At 36.1% G+C, this 17,326-nt stretch overlaps 1 protein-coding gene across 1 annotated transcript in view; it reads right to left on the bottom strand.

The window, feature by feature from the left end:
• Nucleotides 1–17,326, bottom strand: part of EML5 (EMAP like 5) — a 240,776-nt gene that overhangs the window by 145,876 nt on the left and 77,574 nt on the right. The window contains 4 exon segments of the mRNA XM_043989871.1: nt 5,092–5,287; nt 7,160–7,202; nt 7,205–7,244; nt 7,246–7,278. Of these exon segments, the coding sequence (XP_043845806.1) occupies nt 5,092–5,287; nt 7,160–7,202; nt 7,205–7,244; nt 7,246–7,278 (312 nt within the window).

Below are 17,326 nucleotides of genomic sequence, written 5' to 3'. Positions count from 1 at the left end.
GGCAAAATTATTATAAATAGAGAAATAAAAAAGTTTTAATGAGAAGGTAAAATTTTATTGAATCCTTTGAGAAAAAAAAAAGAAATTTTACAAGTAGGACTTAGCGAAGTAAATATATGCAGCATAAGATAATAAAATTTAATTGCTGTATTGGAATTTAAGATACATGTATGAAATGATGTATTATAGAAGTGAACAGAACCAAGAAAACATTGTATACAGAGACAGCAACATCATTCGATGAGGAACTGTGAAAGAACTTAAGATATTGTAACAAATAACCTTTTTTTTTTTTTTTTTTTTTAGTGAGGCAGTTGGGGTTAAGTGACTTGCATAGGGTCACACAGCTAGTAAGTGTTAAGTGTCTGAGGCCGGATTTGAACTCAGGTACTCTCTGACTCCAGGGCCGTGCTCTATTCCACTGCGCTACTAGCCGCCCCAACAAATAACCTTTTTAACAAGATTAGAGTATATATAATGAAAATTAGTGAAACATATTTTTGCCTAAAGAGTTCCTAGATCTAATCAAGAATATTTTATGTTGAAAAGGGAAGAGGAAGAAAAACTGTCTAAAACATTTGCAATGTCATTTATCATAAAGAGCAAGATATGATAAATGACTAAAGAGAACATTCCAACAGCAAACATGGAGGGTAAGGGAAATTTTTTTTTTTTTTGCGGGGCAATGGGGGTTAAGTGACTTGCCCAGGGTCACACAGCTAGTAAGTGTCAAGTGTCTGAGGCCGGCTTTGAACTCAGGTACTCCTGAATCCAGGGCAGTGCTTTAACCACTGCGCCATCTAGCTGCCCCATTTTTTTTTTTTTTGCGGGGTAAGGGAAATTTTATAGTGAGTGATCTGTGTAAAGGGTACAATGCTTGTGTTTCAGTCAATATCAAGTAATAATTATATGTGTCCACATTAGATATTAGTCTTAATTCTAGAGGAAAGGTGAAAAGACTAGGGAAATGCATCTCTATTCTCCATTTATAAGAAAGAATAAAGTTTTTCCTTGAAAGAATTGAGTAAGAGCTTAAAGAAACAAACAGTTCCTTAAGGCACCTTCTAGTAAGAATGAGGAAAGACTGAAGATCTCATTTCTACCAAGTATAAAGAACAAGGAGACTTCTGCAGTGATATACATAGAATATAGAATATTTATGCTTTTGCTACAGCTAAATGGGTTATGTATGATCTCCCTCCTAAAAGAAAAGATAAATGAACTCAAGGAATTCCTCTCTACTGTCCTGGTTATTGGAGAGAAGGAAATATTCCTTTTTTTAAAATAAAAAAAGAGAGAGAGAGAGAGAGAGAGGCAGCTAGGTGGTGCAGTGGATATAAAGCACTAGCCCTGGTTTCAGGAGGAACTGAGTTCAAATCTGGCCTCAGACACTTGACACTTAACTGTGTGACCCTGGGCTATGCCAGAAGGAAGGGAGAAAAGAGAGGAGAGAGAAAGAAAGAAAGGAAGGAAGGAAGAAAAAAAAAGAAGGAAGAAAGAAAGAAAAAAAGGAAGAAAAGCAAGCAATACAATGATCCATGGCAATTCCAAAAGACTTATGATGGAAAATGCTCTCCACATCCAGAAACAGAACTATGGAGTGTCAATGCAGATCAAAGTATACTATTTTCACTTTATTTGTTGTTGTTATTTTTTTCTTTCTTGTGATTTTTTCTCTTTTGTTCTGACTCTTCTTTTACAACATGACTAATATGGAAAATATATAACCCATAATTGTATATATATTAAAAACATATCTTTTATTGATTGCCGTCTTGGGGAGGGGGTAGGGTGAAAATTTGGATCTCAAAATCTTACAAAAATGAATGCTGAAAACAATCTTTACATGTAATTGGAAACTAAAATAAAATACTACTAAGAAAAAAAGAAAAGAAAACATAATACTGGTTTCAATATAAAAACAAAGAAGAAAAAAAGACATGAAGAGATAGAACACTATGCTAGATGATTGGAGGATAGATAGATGACAACGAAAAGGAAAGAAAGAACTACTCAATACTTGTAACTAAGGAAAAGATTTTTAAAAGCCAATTTTCCAAAGAAATAAGATGACTACTTGCAACTTCTAGTAATCCACACAAACGTAAATTATGCTGCCAGGAATCTAAAGAGCCATGTTAATTGTGAAAAACTGAACAATGAATTAAAGTCCTTAGGTACAAAAATGCTGTTTTTAATCATTGCTGCTGAACAAAGGCAAAGGTTTTAGCAGAGAAAAGTAGGGCTTCCAGAGCAGTGATTAAAAAATAGGAATAAGAGCTTCCAGGCCATGGATACCTAATAAGGGCTGGTAAGCATGTATTTGCCCTGTATTTGCTTCAGTAGCACATACACAAAACTCAGAACTACAGAGAGAATATTAGCAGGCTTCTTGCATAAGAAGAATCTACAAAGTCATGAAACATTGCAGTATTCAGTATTGGAAATATGGAGAAAGTTAGTCAGTGCTGGTAGAACTGCAAATTGGTTCAACCATTCTGGAAAGTAATTTAGGGTGGAGTCAAGACAGAGGGATGTAGCAGTACAGTCAAGCTTTCCACCATATCTCCTCCACAAAGATCTAGAAAATGCACCAGACTGAGTTCTGATCAGAAAAAGCCAAGAAAAAGTTATGTTGAGTAATATTTCTAGCCCAGGGTGGCTTAGGGAGATAGGGCCTTTAGACAGTGGGAACAAAGTCTGCCAATGAACATCCCAGTATAGAGGGACTGAAAAAAGGTCATCCATCAGGTGGAGAAACACTGAAGCAGAAAGAGATCTCAGAGGAACCCTTAAAAAAAGTACAGGCTACAGAACAGGTGTCATCTGGTAGCTCTGTTGTCCACTATTCAGTTCTAGTTCACAGATCCAAGGCAGAGAGGAGTGGAGTAGCAACTGACTTCTTCCTACTGTTGGCACACTAGTAAGAGAATAAAAAACCAAGCCAAAGAAGAAAGGTCTTGACCTCTCTCCATGTGAAGCCATCATGTGGACTATATCCTCAGTATTTGTTTTTTTATTTTATGTGAAGGAGATAAGCTAGAGGTTACAACTTCCTGGGTATCTAAAGGATCAGTGGAGCAAACCACCTGACATTCCGAATTCTGAGAGTTAAATCCATGCCAGGTTTGCAAGGGAACCAGCCAGCCTAATATCAATGCCCTGAGGAACAAGGGGCCAAGACCCAGAACAGGGGTAAGACTTAGTCAACATCAATACCACTTTTGGATAAGAACTTTGTGGGATCAATACTATATAGAAATTGTATTTTCTTTTGACTAGATAAAAGAGGCCTTTCCTTGCCTCCTTTCTTACCTAACCCTAATCACTTGAATGGGTATTGCCTCAGGCAAACTGAAACCTAAGAAAAGCTTTAGCTTAAAAGGCCTCTTTTGTGTCCATATGAAAAATGCTCTAAATCACTTTTGGATTAAAAAATGCAAATTAAAATAATTTTGTGATGTTATTTTATACCTATCAGATTGGCCTAAAATGATAAAAAGGGAAATGTTAGAGGGGATGTGGAAAAATTGGGACACTAATTCACTTTTGGTAGAACAGTGAACTAACTGATCAAACCATGCTGAAGAGCAATCTGGAAATATGCCCAAAGAGTTATAAAACTGTGTATACTTTTTGACCCAGAATACCACTACTCGAGGGGCGGAAACAGGAAAAAGGGAAACAAGGGAAAAGGAAAAAGAACTTATATGTTCCAAAATATTTATAGCAGCTCTCGTTAGTGGCAAAATACTAGAAATTGAGGGGGTGCCCTTCAATTGGGGACTGGCTAAACAAGTTGTAGTATGTGACTGCTATAAGAATTGAAGAACTGGTTGATCTTAGAAAAACATGAAAAGACTTGCATGAAATAATGAAAAGTGAAATGAGCAGAACAAAGAGTATACAGTAATAGAAATATTGTCATAAGAACAATTTTGAATGATTAATTCATTTTTGAGTATCATGAACACTCAAATCAACTACAGCAGATCTATGAAGGAAGATGCTATCCACCATCAGAGAAAGAAATGATAAATAGAAGTATGTATAATATGATTTTACATACACACACACACACACACTTATGTATAATGATAGCCTTCTCTAGAACAGGGTGGGTGTGAGGAAATGGGGAATGGTCTCCTTTCAATAAGAATATAATAGTCACCATTCAAATTACACTCTTCCAGACCTTTTTGAGGAAAAAGGTCTCCTTCCCCTCCAGCAAACAAGAACACATGGTTCAAGGAGCTCTGAGCTGGTCTCAATTAGGTTGGCTCCAGGGCTGTGTCCATGTAAGGGAAGATAGAAGAAATGCTCCTGTGTCCACACCTCCCCCATTGGCTAAGAACTCAAAGAATAATTATGGAAATTAAAGGTTAGGAATACTGTGTTCTGGTTAGGCTAGCTTTTGCATGCAGATTGTAACCCTTGAGTAATCAGACCAATGATGAAAAAGGGGAGGGTCCATTCACATTAGGGGACTAGGGTTTAAATTGGGCGTGAGCCTCCATTCTTTGCACCCACCAGCTGCACACTGGGTTGCCCATTCTTGTGAGAATGACAATAAATGAGCCTTTGACACATCATCGCCTCTGAGTTCCAGAGAATTATGCGCAGGAGTCGTTTTCCTCACAGTGGGGAAGGAAAAAAAAAAAATAGAAAGTGCACAAACAGAGAACAAAAAAAACTTAGAAGCACAAGATAGTTTTGAAGAGTGAGTAGTATTAAAAACATAGGTTTTTTTTTAAGTAAACTGTGAAATGGAAATTAACGTTTTTGTATTGAATTTTCTTTTATGTTCTGCTGCATACATGGAAATGTTCTTTTGTGTCTTTGTATTTAAGTTCAAAATGAATACAAAATTAAATTTTTTAAATGGCTTTTAGAAATCAAAATAGAAAACATGGAGTTTGTTTCTGTTCTGAAATCCATTACATTTTTTAAAATCCCATTTTGAAAAGCCCTCTCAATTCTTCATATTTACATTTGTACATTTCTAAATGTAGAAATTACAAAATACAAAAAAGTCTAAAAATGAATGAATTAACGTATTTGTCTCACACATATGCAGAACTCCTAAAATACCTAACCTACCTGGCCTGTTGCCACATAGTCTTTTAAGGGATGAATTGCCAGACACAGAATGTCATCATCATGACCCCGGATAAATCGTTGCGTATTCTGTTGTCGATTATAAATTACACCCACAGCTGCAACATGGTACACAATTTCACCAATCTGAGTATAAAACAGATTACTCCGACAATCATAGCCTCTGTAACTAAAACAGAAAACGAATCAATCAAATTAAGCTTGTCATTTAAACAATCTCCATAAGATATGCATGATATTACATTAACTAGTCTTAAAATGATCATTAACAATTCAAAGAAAATATTACTGTTAGGCACAATAAAGATCTAGGAAATAATAGAAACAAAAAGTACTAAAATGCTAAAAGAACATAAATTTCCATTCATATTAACTTTCTTCAGCACAAAGGAACCCAATTTATACAGAATACCCTTAATTATTAGATTATTCTACATAGCACACTAAGGAATTTATGGACACTTCCTACACTTACAATAGTCAAAAACAAACAAAAACTCAAGCAAAACTGAAAGACCATTTTTAGGGTAATTTATAGATTGGGTTTTGCTTCAAGTAGGGCTTATACTAAATGATCTCTTAGCATCCTTTAGCTCTGAGATTTTATGGTGGTTTATGAATATACCTTTCATAGTTGCAGAAGAGAAAAATCTCTTTCTGCCCCACTTCCAGATTCCTGGTCACACAGAGCAATAATTGAACTAGATTTGGATGTCTTCTGGCAGAAAGGATCTCTGGTACTTAAGTGTTTGCTCAAAAGCATACACAGAACTGACAGAAATCTCAGAAACAAATATACCCAATTTTAAAAAGAGAAAAGTTTTCCCCTGTTAATAAGATGTAATGGACCACCTGGATTTGATGGAAGCTGCTTATTTCAGAAGTATTTTATGAAACCCTGGAATTAATAGGAGCAAAATGCCCTTTGACTAAACTTCAGACTAACTACTTACTAACTTTCTTTCCCCAAGAGAGTAAACAAATCATAATGCCCTTTTGAAATCCCCATTCACTATCTTCCTTCCCCAAGAGAGAAATAGATCTTACTGTTCTCCCTTATCAACTAGCTAGGCAGTCTTGTCTTAGATAAAACCCTTCTGGTTTCCAAATAATCTAATCATAGCATCTGCTTAAGTTGAACTGTTAAACTGATTTGTATTAACTAATTTACATTTGCTTTAGGTTGATTTGTAGCATGCTAATGAAACTGACATACCCTGTAACCAGTGAGCAAAGAAATCTTATATACCCTTAGAAAGAGGGAGTCCTTCTTAGGAAGAGGTCTCCACATGAACCATGCTTGCTTGTTCTTGGAACAAACAAACCAGAGCTATGTTTTTCTGTCTGTCTATAATCTGTTTTTTTCCTGTAGGAGAAATTATGAAAATAATTTTCTAATCTGTTTTTTTTGTAGGAGGACATTATGTTCTCTGATCTGGTTTGTTGTTGTTGTTGTTGTTGTTTTCTGTAGGAGACAGGCAAGTAAAAACAATAATTGACATCCCTCATGGTGGATAATATAAAATCTTAAAAGGGACTTCTTTGTATAAATGTTTTTTTGATTCAATGTCTTTCTAGAGAAATGTAGAAACTATATAAATACATATTAGTACTTAAGAGATGATAATAAGAAAAAAGACCATACAGTACATCCTTCCCAGGTTCAGACGCAGTCTCAGAATCTGGGCTTCTCTGTAATATGAATTGCTTTTGAACACAATTCAAACCAAGTCCAGAGATTCACTTTGGAAGTAGAATGACTTTTTGGTTATGAGAATTAGCTCAAAAAACAGATAAAATGAAAATCTTCCAACTACATTCAATTTTTAGCCTATGGTTCCTGCCAGTATATGCCAGTATAGAGTTAGTTCTATGAATCATAAAATAATCCAACTTATAGACACTTAAGGCACTTAAGTGCCTTATAGACACTCTGTCACTTAAAATTAATTTGCTTTCTCCTGCCTATAGATAATTTCTCCATTTACGTAAACTACTAAATTTGTAAGAGAGATGAAAAAGCCTAGATATTTTTTCTTACCCATGCACAAAATGTAACCGTATACTCTGTCCTGGGGCTCGTACTCTCTTTTAGATGTAGCACTTTTGTGTTTCTCTCTGCACTGCCTCTTTAAGTTGAGGTAGATCTTCTTTGTAAACCTTTTAAAATAAATAAATACACATACACACATAAATTATTTATATTATATAGTAAGAGAAATACCAATCCAAACCATGTTAACTTAATTTCTTTGACTAAAACAGTTTCTTTGTACTAGTAAGATTAATGTAATAATAGTTGATATTTACAGAGTGCTTTGAGATTTGTAAAATGCTATTATATATGCTACTTCCAATTAATACTCACATTATTATCCCATTTTACAAATGAGAAACTGAAACTGAGTGAGGTTAATCAACTTACCTGTCATCACCTAACTAGAAAACATAAAAAGCAGAAATTGGACTTACACCCTTATAAATTTACTTCATATTCAACCCTCGTCCCACTAAAACATGCTGATTAAAATTATAATATTAATGATAATTATATATGTACACTAATGTATGTGTATATACATATGTATGTGTAATATATGTATATAAAATAAACAGATCTATGATCTCAGTGATTTGGGTATTTCACATTACCCCAAGTGGTAGGAATCACAACCCATTTACAGTATCTCCATCCTGTGTTAATTCTTGTCTATCTTTCAATCAGTCTTCCAGAGAGATTCTATCCAATAGGCCTTAGGGTTTTCCCCTAGGTCTTTTGATACTTAACGAGAGTACCAGTAGTACATGCAGGCTAATAACCTATTATTTGTTGCTCCTGATAAATGACTGGTCTACCTCCTTCTCCATTCATACATCTCTTGGATAGTATCTTTTACATCAGAGGTTTTTTAACCTTTTTTTATTTGTTTTTGTCATGGAACCACTTTGGAATTCTTGTGAAGTTTAAATACCCCTTCTCAGAATGTTTGCTGCCCACATTTTGTAATTGAAGGAAATGCTAAATTTTCATTAGAAGTTAGTTGAAAGTAAAGTGACTTTCCCCCCCATCAAAGTTCACAGAATACCTGAGGAGTACCCTGTTTTAAGAAGCCCTGTTTTACATTATTTCTTGTGTGCAACTCATCGCTAGTATTATGTTGCACCTTATTTAGATCTACCAAGCATCTCTCAATTGTCCTTTTGATAACCATTAAAATTATTTTTCTGAAATTGGTGTTCTATGATTTCATCATGTATCATCTCTGAAAGAATATTGGTATTAAAAAGATGTTTATGTCTCAAAGAGAAGTTTGGATATGCTGAATCTATTGGATACTTTCCCAAATGCAATCCGCTGTACTCTCTTTTTCCTAGTCAATTCTGAGCTACCTCACTATTCATTTGCAATATTTATCCCAAATATAAAAGTACTAATGGACAACTTTATGTCATAGTCTAGACGAAAGCTATTTTCATCCAGTTAAAATTTTCAAATGTAGATTGCTAGGCCATGCTCTTAAATGGTTATAAAAATTTATTTAGGTAGCTTGTAAAGTTCTTGGGTATGATATAATCAGCACACTGTCATTTGTAATAATAACAATTACTAGCATTTATAGGACTTGCAAAGCACTTTCACAAATATCTCATGCGATAATCCCAACAACCATTGAACCATTATCATCACCTCATTTTACATATGGGGAAACTGAGGCAGACCAGTTAAGTGACTTACTCAAGAGTCACATGACGACTAAGTGTCTGAGGCTAAATTTTGAACTCATTTGGGGTCTGATTCCAGGTCTAGCACTTTCTTTACTGTACCACCTGGAAGCCTCACCACTCTGTGGGGCTCTCTTGCTGTCTTCTCTTTATAGGTAATTTATCATCTTGACTCTGCACTAGATAGTCTCTATGACAATTACAAACATCTTTGGAGAGCGTGTTTTATTGTTTATTCTTTGCTTAATATTAATAATCAGAAACTGCTAAATAGTAAGTATTCATTAAATTAGTTATAAGATTGGGTCAACTATCTCCCTGGGCTGGAATGTACAATAGCATTTTCAGTTTCCCCCATATGTAAAATGAGGTAATAATAATGGTTCAATGGTTGTTTGGGAGAGATCAAAATGAGATATTTGTGAAAGTGCTTTGCAAGCCCTATAAATGCTAGTAACTGTCATTATTACAAATACCATTGTGCTGATTATATCATAGCCAAGGTCTTTACAAAGCTACCTAACAGAGGCCCAAACTCACTACAGAACATACATGGAAAGTTACGACTCACTCTATTTCCAACCCAGACCAGTTTATCTCTCCTTAGGCAGCCTGGTGGCCTCCTCTTCCTGGGGCAGGTTCCGTCCAAGACTATTCCACTATGCTAAGACTGGTGCCAGATGTAATGGAATTTATTAATTTGATCATTGACAATGCTATGCTAAGGTTTAGTAAAAATACAGCAATTCAAACAGCTAAAGAAGAGAATCCAGCTTTCCAGACCAGAGTCCAGAATCCAGTTTCCTCCTGATGACATCTTACCACTTCAAGAAGACAAGAGAACTCAGAGACTTTATATGTTTTGTTAGTTTTTACTATCTCCTTTCTGTTATAATATACACATATCTGTAACATGTACTCTCTGCAGAGGCTCTCCCTTTGCAAGACTAATGTCAAAGCGTCGGTTCATGAGGACAAAAAAATCACCCCTCTGGACAAAACATTCCTCTCTTCCTTTTCTATATTGTTGTTCACTTGTTATTAGTTAGCAATAGTTATTATATTCTTTTTACTGTTCCGTCAAGGAATATTTTGTTTCTTGAGGAACAAAAGGGGGAATGTGGTAAAAAGTTTTAACAGTCGGTTAGATAATGGAGAGGACGCCAGTTTTTTTTTTTAGGACCACCCTTTTGGGGAGGAGACCAACAGCATGAGCTACGCACCACCAGTCCGCCTGCGACGCACGCCAGATTTCCTGCTGAGCACTCGACTTCCAGGGTGCGAGCTTAAAAGGCAAGGAGAGATCGGAAGTGGGGCCTTTTTTTCCTGCTCCACTGGTCTCCTGGCTGGCGCTGCACAGACAGACACGGACTGGAGTTTGACGTCGGCCCGGCTCTCGGTTAACAGCACGCACTTGACTCGGTCTCTCGCCCCAAAGGTGGCCTTCCACTTTTGGTGAGTTTTATACGGAATATAGACTAAGCCTAGACTTAAGACGATTTGTATTGTATTTCTATTTTCCTATCTTTCTAATCAACATCACCTTGTGACTACCATACAATAAAAGGTCTATCTAGAAAACCAGAAGCTTCTTCCATTTACTAGTCTGGGAGATTAATTAAGGGAAAGGTTAAGTAGGGTAGATTTATGATCTAATATCCATTTTAATCTCACACAGACAATGCAGAAACCTGATCAGCTTAAGCCTTACTACAGTTAAGGACTCAGCTCAAGCAATACACTAGCATAAGGGGGCCACTAGGTGGCGCATTGGATAGAGCACCAGCCTGGATTCAGGAGGATCCAAGTTCAAATCGGGCCTCAGACACTAAGCTACGTGACCCCTGGGCAGTCACTTAACCCAAATTGCCCTGAAAAAAAAATACACTAGCATCAACCTCCCCTGAAGACGGGATTTCAGGTATAAACCCACCCAAGTCTGAATCTAACTGGTCCACAAGCATTTATTAAGTCCTTTAATATCTATCAAGTACCATGTACAAAACTGTATCTGTAGTTGTACCTATCAAGGAATTAGTATGATCTTAATACAATGGAGGAGAACTTTTAAGGCTGCATTTGACTATCAAATCAAAAAAGGTTTTTTCCTTCAAAACAATGATAGTGTCATTCTCCCCAGCCATTTTCCACATCATGCTGCAGTATATTTCCTGGTTTTTGGCACCTTGTTTATGTGTTGACTTTCCCCATTAGAATGTAAGTGGCTTGAAGGCATGACCTATCTTGCTTATCTTGTATGGGTTCAACATGTGTTCAGGAACATAGTAACATCTTTTTTTTTTTTTTCAGGCAATGAGGGTTAAGTGAACTTGTCCAGGGTCACACAGCTAGTAAGTGTCATGTGTCTGAGGCCAGATGAACTCAGGTCCTCCTGAATCCAGAGCCGGGTGCTTTATCTACTGTGCCATCTAGCTGCCCTTTAACTTCTTAATAAATGTTCTATCTATATATTATCTAATAAAGAGTAGGATTTTGTTTTATTTGTACTTTTTTAGTCAATTATGAGAGCATCAGAATCTCTTCTACTGAAGGGATATTATTTGCAAAACTGTATTTTTTTGTATTCTAGTGAAGTATAAATTTAGTTTATTGACTTTGGATCTTGGAAGGTGTTTTTAGTGGGTCTTATACCAAGCTTTCCACAAACTTATTTTTGTTTCCATTGATTTTTGCTGTTTATATTAGGTGGTACTGGTCATAGTTTTGTTACCACCCATAATATTAAAAACAATAAGTTTATATTAAAAATCAGTCTTGCCTGCCCTTGGCTACACTATTTCTCTGCTTGACAATTAGATTAAAGGTTTGCTGTCAGAAGAAGGGTTTTGTTTGTTTATACTCTTTTGGCCTCTTATGAATAATCTATTACTTTGGGTAAGCTTCTGTGTAAAATGACTAAGACTCATGTTAATAGCTATTCTTTAAACATTTTCAGTTTTTCAAAATTGGTGGCTTGTCTGAACACATGTGAACTGTTTTAATTCTATGTCATATCTTCTTCTTAACTTAGCTCTTTTCCTAAATTGGCAGTTAATTTGGTCTTTTGTTGTTGTTGTTGTTGTTGTTGTTGAGACTGGATTGCCCTATCTCACTCAGGCTAGAAGTTCAGTGGCCACTCACAGGACCAATCTCAAATTACTTAACCTAGTCTATTTTTCCAAACTGGGCTAGTTCACATTTTCCTCATGCAGCCTGGCATTCTGTTGCTCCCAGAGGATCCACTATATTGCTGCTAGACATTTTAGACACCTGACTGCCTTTACTACTACTGCAGCTCAGAACTCTTGATCTCAAAGGATCCACCAGCCTCAGCTTCCCTAGCATCAAGGATTATGGGTGTGTATCATCCATACCCAGGTGATTCAGAAGTGGCTCCCTATGAGGAGATTGTACGTGAGATACCAAGAAGGAAATTAAGCCCTCAAAAGATCAGAAGTTTGGCAGTTTTTTTACTCACAGATATCCAAGACATACGGCTCATTAGCCTCTCTGTACCAAAGGCAAGCACAGGAGGCATCAGGAAAGGCATACGATGAGATATATACCCTAATCTAGAGTCCAGAACTCTGGGTCTGCTGACCTTGTATCTGACTTTTGTTGCTGGACAGATTCAAAGAACCTGAGTGGAAAAGGGGCCTTGGAGCAGTCAATCAGCAGTGCCCTAGACTGTGACACAAGGGGCATTACTATAGGAAAGTTGTTAACATTGAATACTTGGACAAGATGCAGTTTGCTAAAATTTAATTATGATCAGGAGAGCTTTGCATTCATTCCCTAAATGAAGCTGACTACACCAATTACTGGTACAAAGCTATTTCCAGTGCATAAGCAAGTCAATTCGTGATCACACATGACATTACTTCTGTCAGCTAGGGCTTAGAAGTAGTCAAATTCTCACAATCTCCTAACACTAACCAGGTAGTTCCTAACTATTAAGACGTAGCAAATTTCAGCGATTGTGATGATATTCAGTGTGTACTACATACACTGCCTGCCAATTTAGTTCCTAAACATAATTCATGATATAATGGCCTCAAGGTTTCTGTGTAGTATATAAGCTTTTAGGTTTCTTATTTTTTACTTTTAACCATACATTGCAACAAAATATTTTTTCACTGTCCTTTGCTCTGCTTACCTAAGTCACTGAGTATCAGAGGTATATGCATATTTAATTGAAGGGTCTTGTCTAGCTCTGTATATAATTGCTTTACTTTCCATTCTCTGCAATAGGTCATAATAATGATGATAATGATAGCAATATGGGTCTGGGAGCAACTCAGAAGTTTTCTCCTAGAGAAGCTAAGGGGAGATAAGAGGTGCCCAGGACAGAGATAAATCCAGAAATTAGGATCACCACCCCTCATTCAAGACTCTTCCCACACTACTGGTGATAAGCCCATTAGGTGTGGCTGCTACCTGAGTGGAGTCAACGGACAGAGATAAGTTCCAGAAGTCAGACCACCACTCCTCATTCAAGCCTTTCCCAACCCCAAAAGGAAACTTTCCATTGTCAGGTGGTCACCCCATCTATCATCTATAAAAGCTTTGGCCTTCCTTCCATTCTGGAAGAGAATGTTTCTAAGCCATCTCCTTCCCTTGAGGTGTGTTCCTGTTTCTCAAGCATCCAAATAAAAGACCATTTTATTCTAATTGGATTGTGCCAGAGTGTTATTCTTTACAGAGCAATACCTAAGGACCCCTACCCCACCTATTTCCCCTGTGATGGTAGCTAGCATTTAATTTAGTTTCTCTAAGTTTGCAAAGTGATTACATTACATATTCAATCCTTGTTAACATCCTCATAAGGTTTTATGCTATTATTATACTCATTTTACAGATGAGGAAACTGAGGACTGAGTTTAAGTGACTTGCCCAGGGGTCCCACAGCTAGTAAATGTCTGAGGCTGAATATGAACTCAGGTCTTCCTGATTGCAAATCCATCACTCTATCCCTGAACCATCAAGATCATAGATCTAGAGAAAGAAGAGACCTTGGTGGGGCAGCTAGGTGTGTTGTAGTGGATAAAGCACTGGCCTTGGATTCAGGAGTACCTGAGTTCTAAATCCGGCCTCAGACACTTGACACGTACTAGCTATGTGACTGTGGGCAAGTAACTTAACCCCCCATTGCCCTGCGGAAAAAAAAAAAAAAAAGAGTACCTTGGCAGGCCATGTAGTTCAACTGTCATTTTACAGATGAGCAAAGAAAGACAAGGAAGCTTAATGACTTGTCTGAGGTCACCAAGGAAAAAGAGATCAGAGGTTAGACCATTTCTTCTGATTCCAAAGCCAGTGTTTGCTCCACTATACCATGCTGCTTCCTGTATATTGACCTATATGATTAAATGTCTTCAGGATGGTCTTTTTGCTCATGTTCTTCATGATATTGCAAGACCAAGATGCCCAAGTCTCCTGTGAAAATGATGTTCCTTGCTATCTTTCAATGAACAAAGAAAAATAATTCCAACACCTTGAAATGCCTCTTAAACGTAAAATTTGAAATTTTTTCTTTTATTCAAGTTTTCTTGTACAAAATTATTAAAATGATAATGCTTTACATAATCACACATGTATAACTTATATCTGATTGCTTACCACCTCAGGGAGGGAGTGGGGAGGGAGGGAAGGAAGGATAAAATTGGAACTCAAAACTATAAATAAAAATGTTTATTATTTTTTTAAAAAACAAAAATGTAAAATTGTCTTCCATCCTACCATTTACTTTTTTTTTTTTAATGGTGAGGCAATTGGGGTTAAGTGACTTGCCCAGGGTCACACAGCTAGTAAGTGTTGAGTGTCTGAGGTCGAATTTGAACTCAGGTCCTCCTGAATCCAGGGCCGATGCTCTAACCACTTGCGCCACCTAGCTGCCCCTACCATTTACTTTTTAATTAAAATACTGCATTTATTTTCACATGTATATTTTGTTTTCCCTACCATTTTTTGTCTGACCATCACCACTACTACTATACTCAAAGCATTTCATACATACTTAAACGAAGCAAAGAGTAGAGCTCCTTCTTTGAAAACTTTTTGGATACTATATTCTTGGGAGTATAATCTGCTTACACTTAGAAGATATGGTAGGGAAAGCTTTCACTCTATATTATAAATAGGATCACCAGATATCAAGCATATTACAGAAATAAGACAGAAAATTTGTTAACAATCATTAATCTATTTTCTTAAAAAGATGTCTCTTCACATTCAGATGTTTTGAATTTCCTTCTGTTCAAAACATCCTGAAGCAATTTTTTTAGAGAGCTGATGATTTCTGTTTTCTACTTTGGGAGGAACCAATTTTTTTTTATGATTGTCTGCATTTCTGCTTTAATATCCTCCAGAGAATTGCATCTTTAAGAGCCTTGTTCTGTTCTCTTTTTTTAATATAATACACATTTTTATTTATACTTTGGGGTTCTGATTTTTATCCCTCCTCCTCTTCCTCCCCTCCCCAAGGCAGCAAGCAATCAAATATGGGTTATATATATATATATATACAATTGTGTAAAACATTAGCATATTGTCATTTTGTACAAGAAAACCTGATTAAAAGAAAAAAACGAAAGAAAGTGAAAAAATAGCATGTTTCAGTCTGTTCCATCCAATATGAGTTCTTTCTTTGGGGTGGATAGTATGTTTCATCAATAGTCTTTTGGGATGGTCTTGGAACATTGTATTGTTGAGGATAGTCAAGTCATTCACAGTTCTTTATCAAACAATATTGCTATCTTTGAGCACAATGTTTTCTTGGTTCTGCTCACTTTCCAGACCTTGCTGAAGTCATCCTGCTTGTCATTTCATATAGCACAATAATATTCCATCACCATCATATACCACAGCTTGTTTAGCCATTCCCCCATTGACGGGTATTCCTTTGATTTCCAATTCTTAGCCACCACAAAAAGAGCTGCTATAAATATTTTTGTACAAATACATATTTTTCTCTTTTGGGGGATGTCTTTGGGATATAAACCTAGCAGTGGTATTGCTGGATCAAAGGGTATGCACAGTTATTGCTCTCCAGAATGGTTGGATCTGTTCACAACTCCACCAACAGTAGATCAGTGTCCCAGCTCTCCCATATCCCCTCCAACATCCAATATTTTCAGTTTTTGCTATATTTGCCACTCTGATAAGTGTGAGGTGATACCTTAGATTGGTTTTAATTTGCATTTCTCTGATTAATAGTGATCTAGAGCATTTTTTCATATGATTACGAATAGCTTTGATTTCTTTGTCTGAAAACTGCCTGTTCATATACTTTGAACATTTATCACTTGGGGAATGACTTGTATTTTTATAAATTTGACTCAGTTCTCTATATATTTGAGAAATGAGGTCTTTATCAGAGATATTTATTTCAAAATTCTTTCCCAGTTTTCTGCTTCCCTTATAATCTTGATTACATTAGTTTTGTCTGTGAAAAAGCTTTTAATTTTGTATAATCAAAATGATCTATTTTACATTTGTTTTACTCACTATATCTTCTTTGGTTCTAAATTCTTCCTCTGCCTATAAATGTGACAGATAAATGATTCCATATTCTCTTAATTTGCTTATGGTATCATCCTTTCTGTATCATGTACCCATTTTTTTTTTTTAGTGAGGCAATTGGGGTTAAGTGACTTGCCGAGGGTCACACAGCTAGTAAGTGTTAAATGTCTGAGGCCAGATTTGAACTCAGGTACTCCTGACTCCAGGGCCTTTGCTCTATCCACTGTGCCACCTAGCTGCCCCATCATGTACCCATTTTGACCTTATTTTAGTATTTGGTGTGAGATGTTGGTCCATATCTAATTTCTGCTGTACAGTCTTCCCAGCAGTTTTTGTCAAATAATGAGTTTTTGTTCCACAAGCTTGGATCTTTCGATTTATCATATACACGATTACTATAGTCATCTACTATGGTTAATTTCCATCTATTCTATTCCACTGATATACCTCCCTATTTCTTAGCCAGTACCAGATTGTTTTGATAATTACCACTTTATAATAGAGTTTGAGATCAGGTACTGCTAGACCACACCTTCTTTCTTTTTTATTTCATTGATTCCCATGATATCCTTGAACTTTTTGTTTTTCCAGATGAATTTTGTTATTATTTTTTCTAGCTCTATAAACTATTTTTGATAGTTTGATTGGATAGCAATAAATAAATCAACTTAGGTAGGATTGCCATTGTTATCATATTGCTTTGCCTACCCATAAGCAATTAATATTTTTCCAATTGTTTAGATCTGACTTTATTTCTGTGAAAAGTGTTTTGTAGTTCTGGTCATACAGTTGCTGTGTTTGTCTTTACAGGTAAACTCCCAAGTATTTTATATTGGCCACAGTTATTTTAAATAGAATTTATCTTTCTATCTGTTGTTGCTGGACTTTATTGGTAATATATAGAAATGCTAATGAGTTATGTGGGTTTATTTTGTATCCTGAAACTTTGCTAAAGTTATTAATAATT

This window comes from Dromiciops gliroides, chromosome 2 (genome assembly GCF_019393635.1).
Source record: "Dromiciops gliroides isolate mDroGli1 chromosome 2, mDroGli1.pri, whole genome shotgun sequence".
NCBI classification, from domain to species: domain Eukaryota; kingdom Metazoa; phylum Chordata; class Mammalia; order Microbiotheria; family Microbiotheriidae; genus Dromiciops; species Dromiciops gliroides.
Note: the sequence above shows the minus strand (reverse complement) of the source record. Positions and strands in the feature narration are given on the sequence as shown.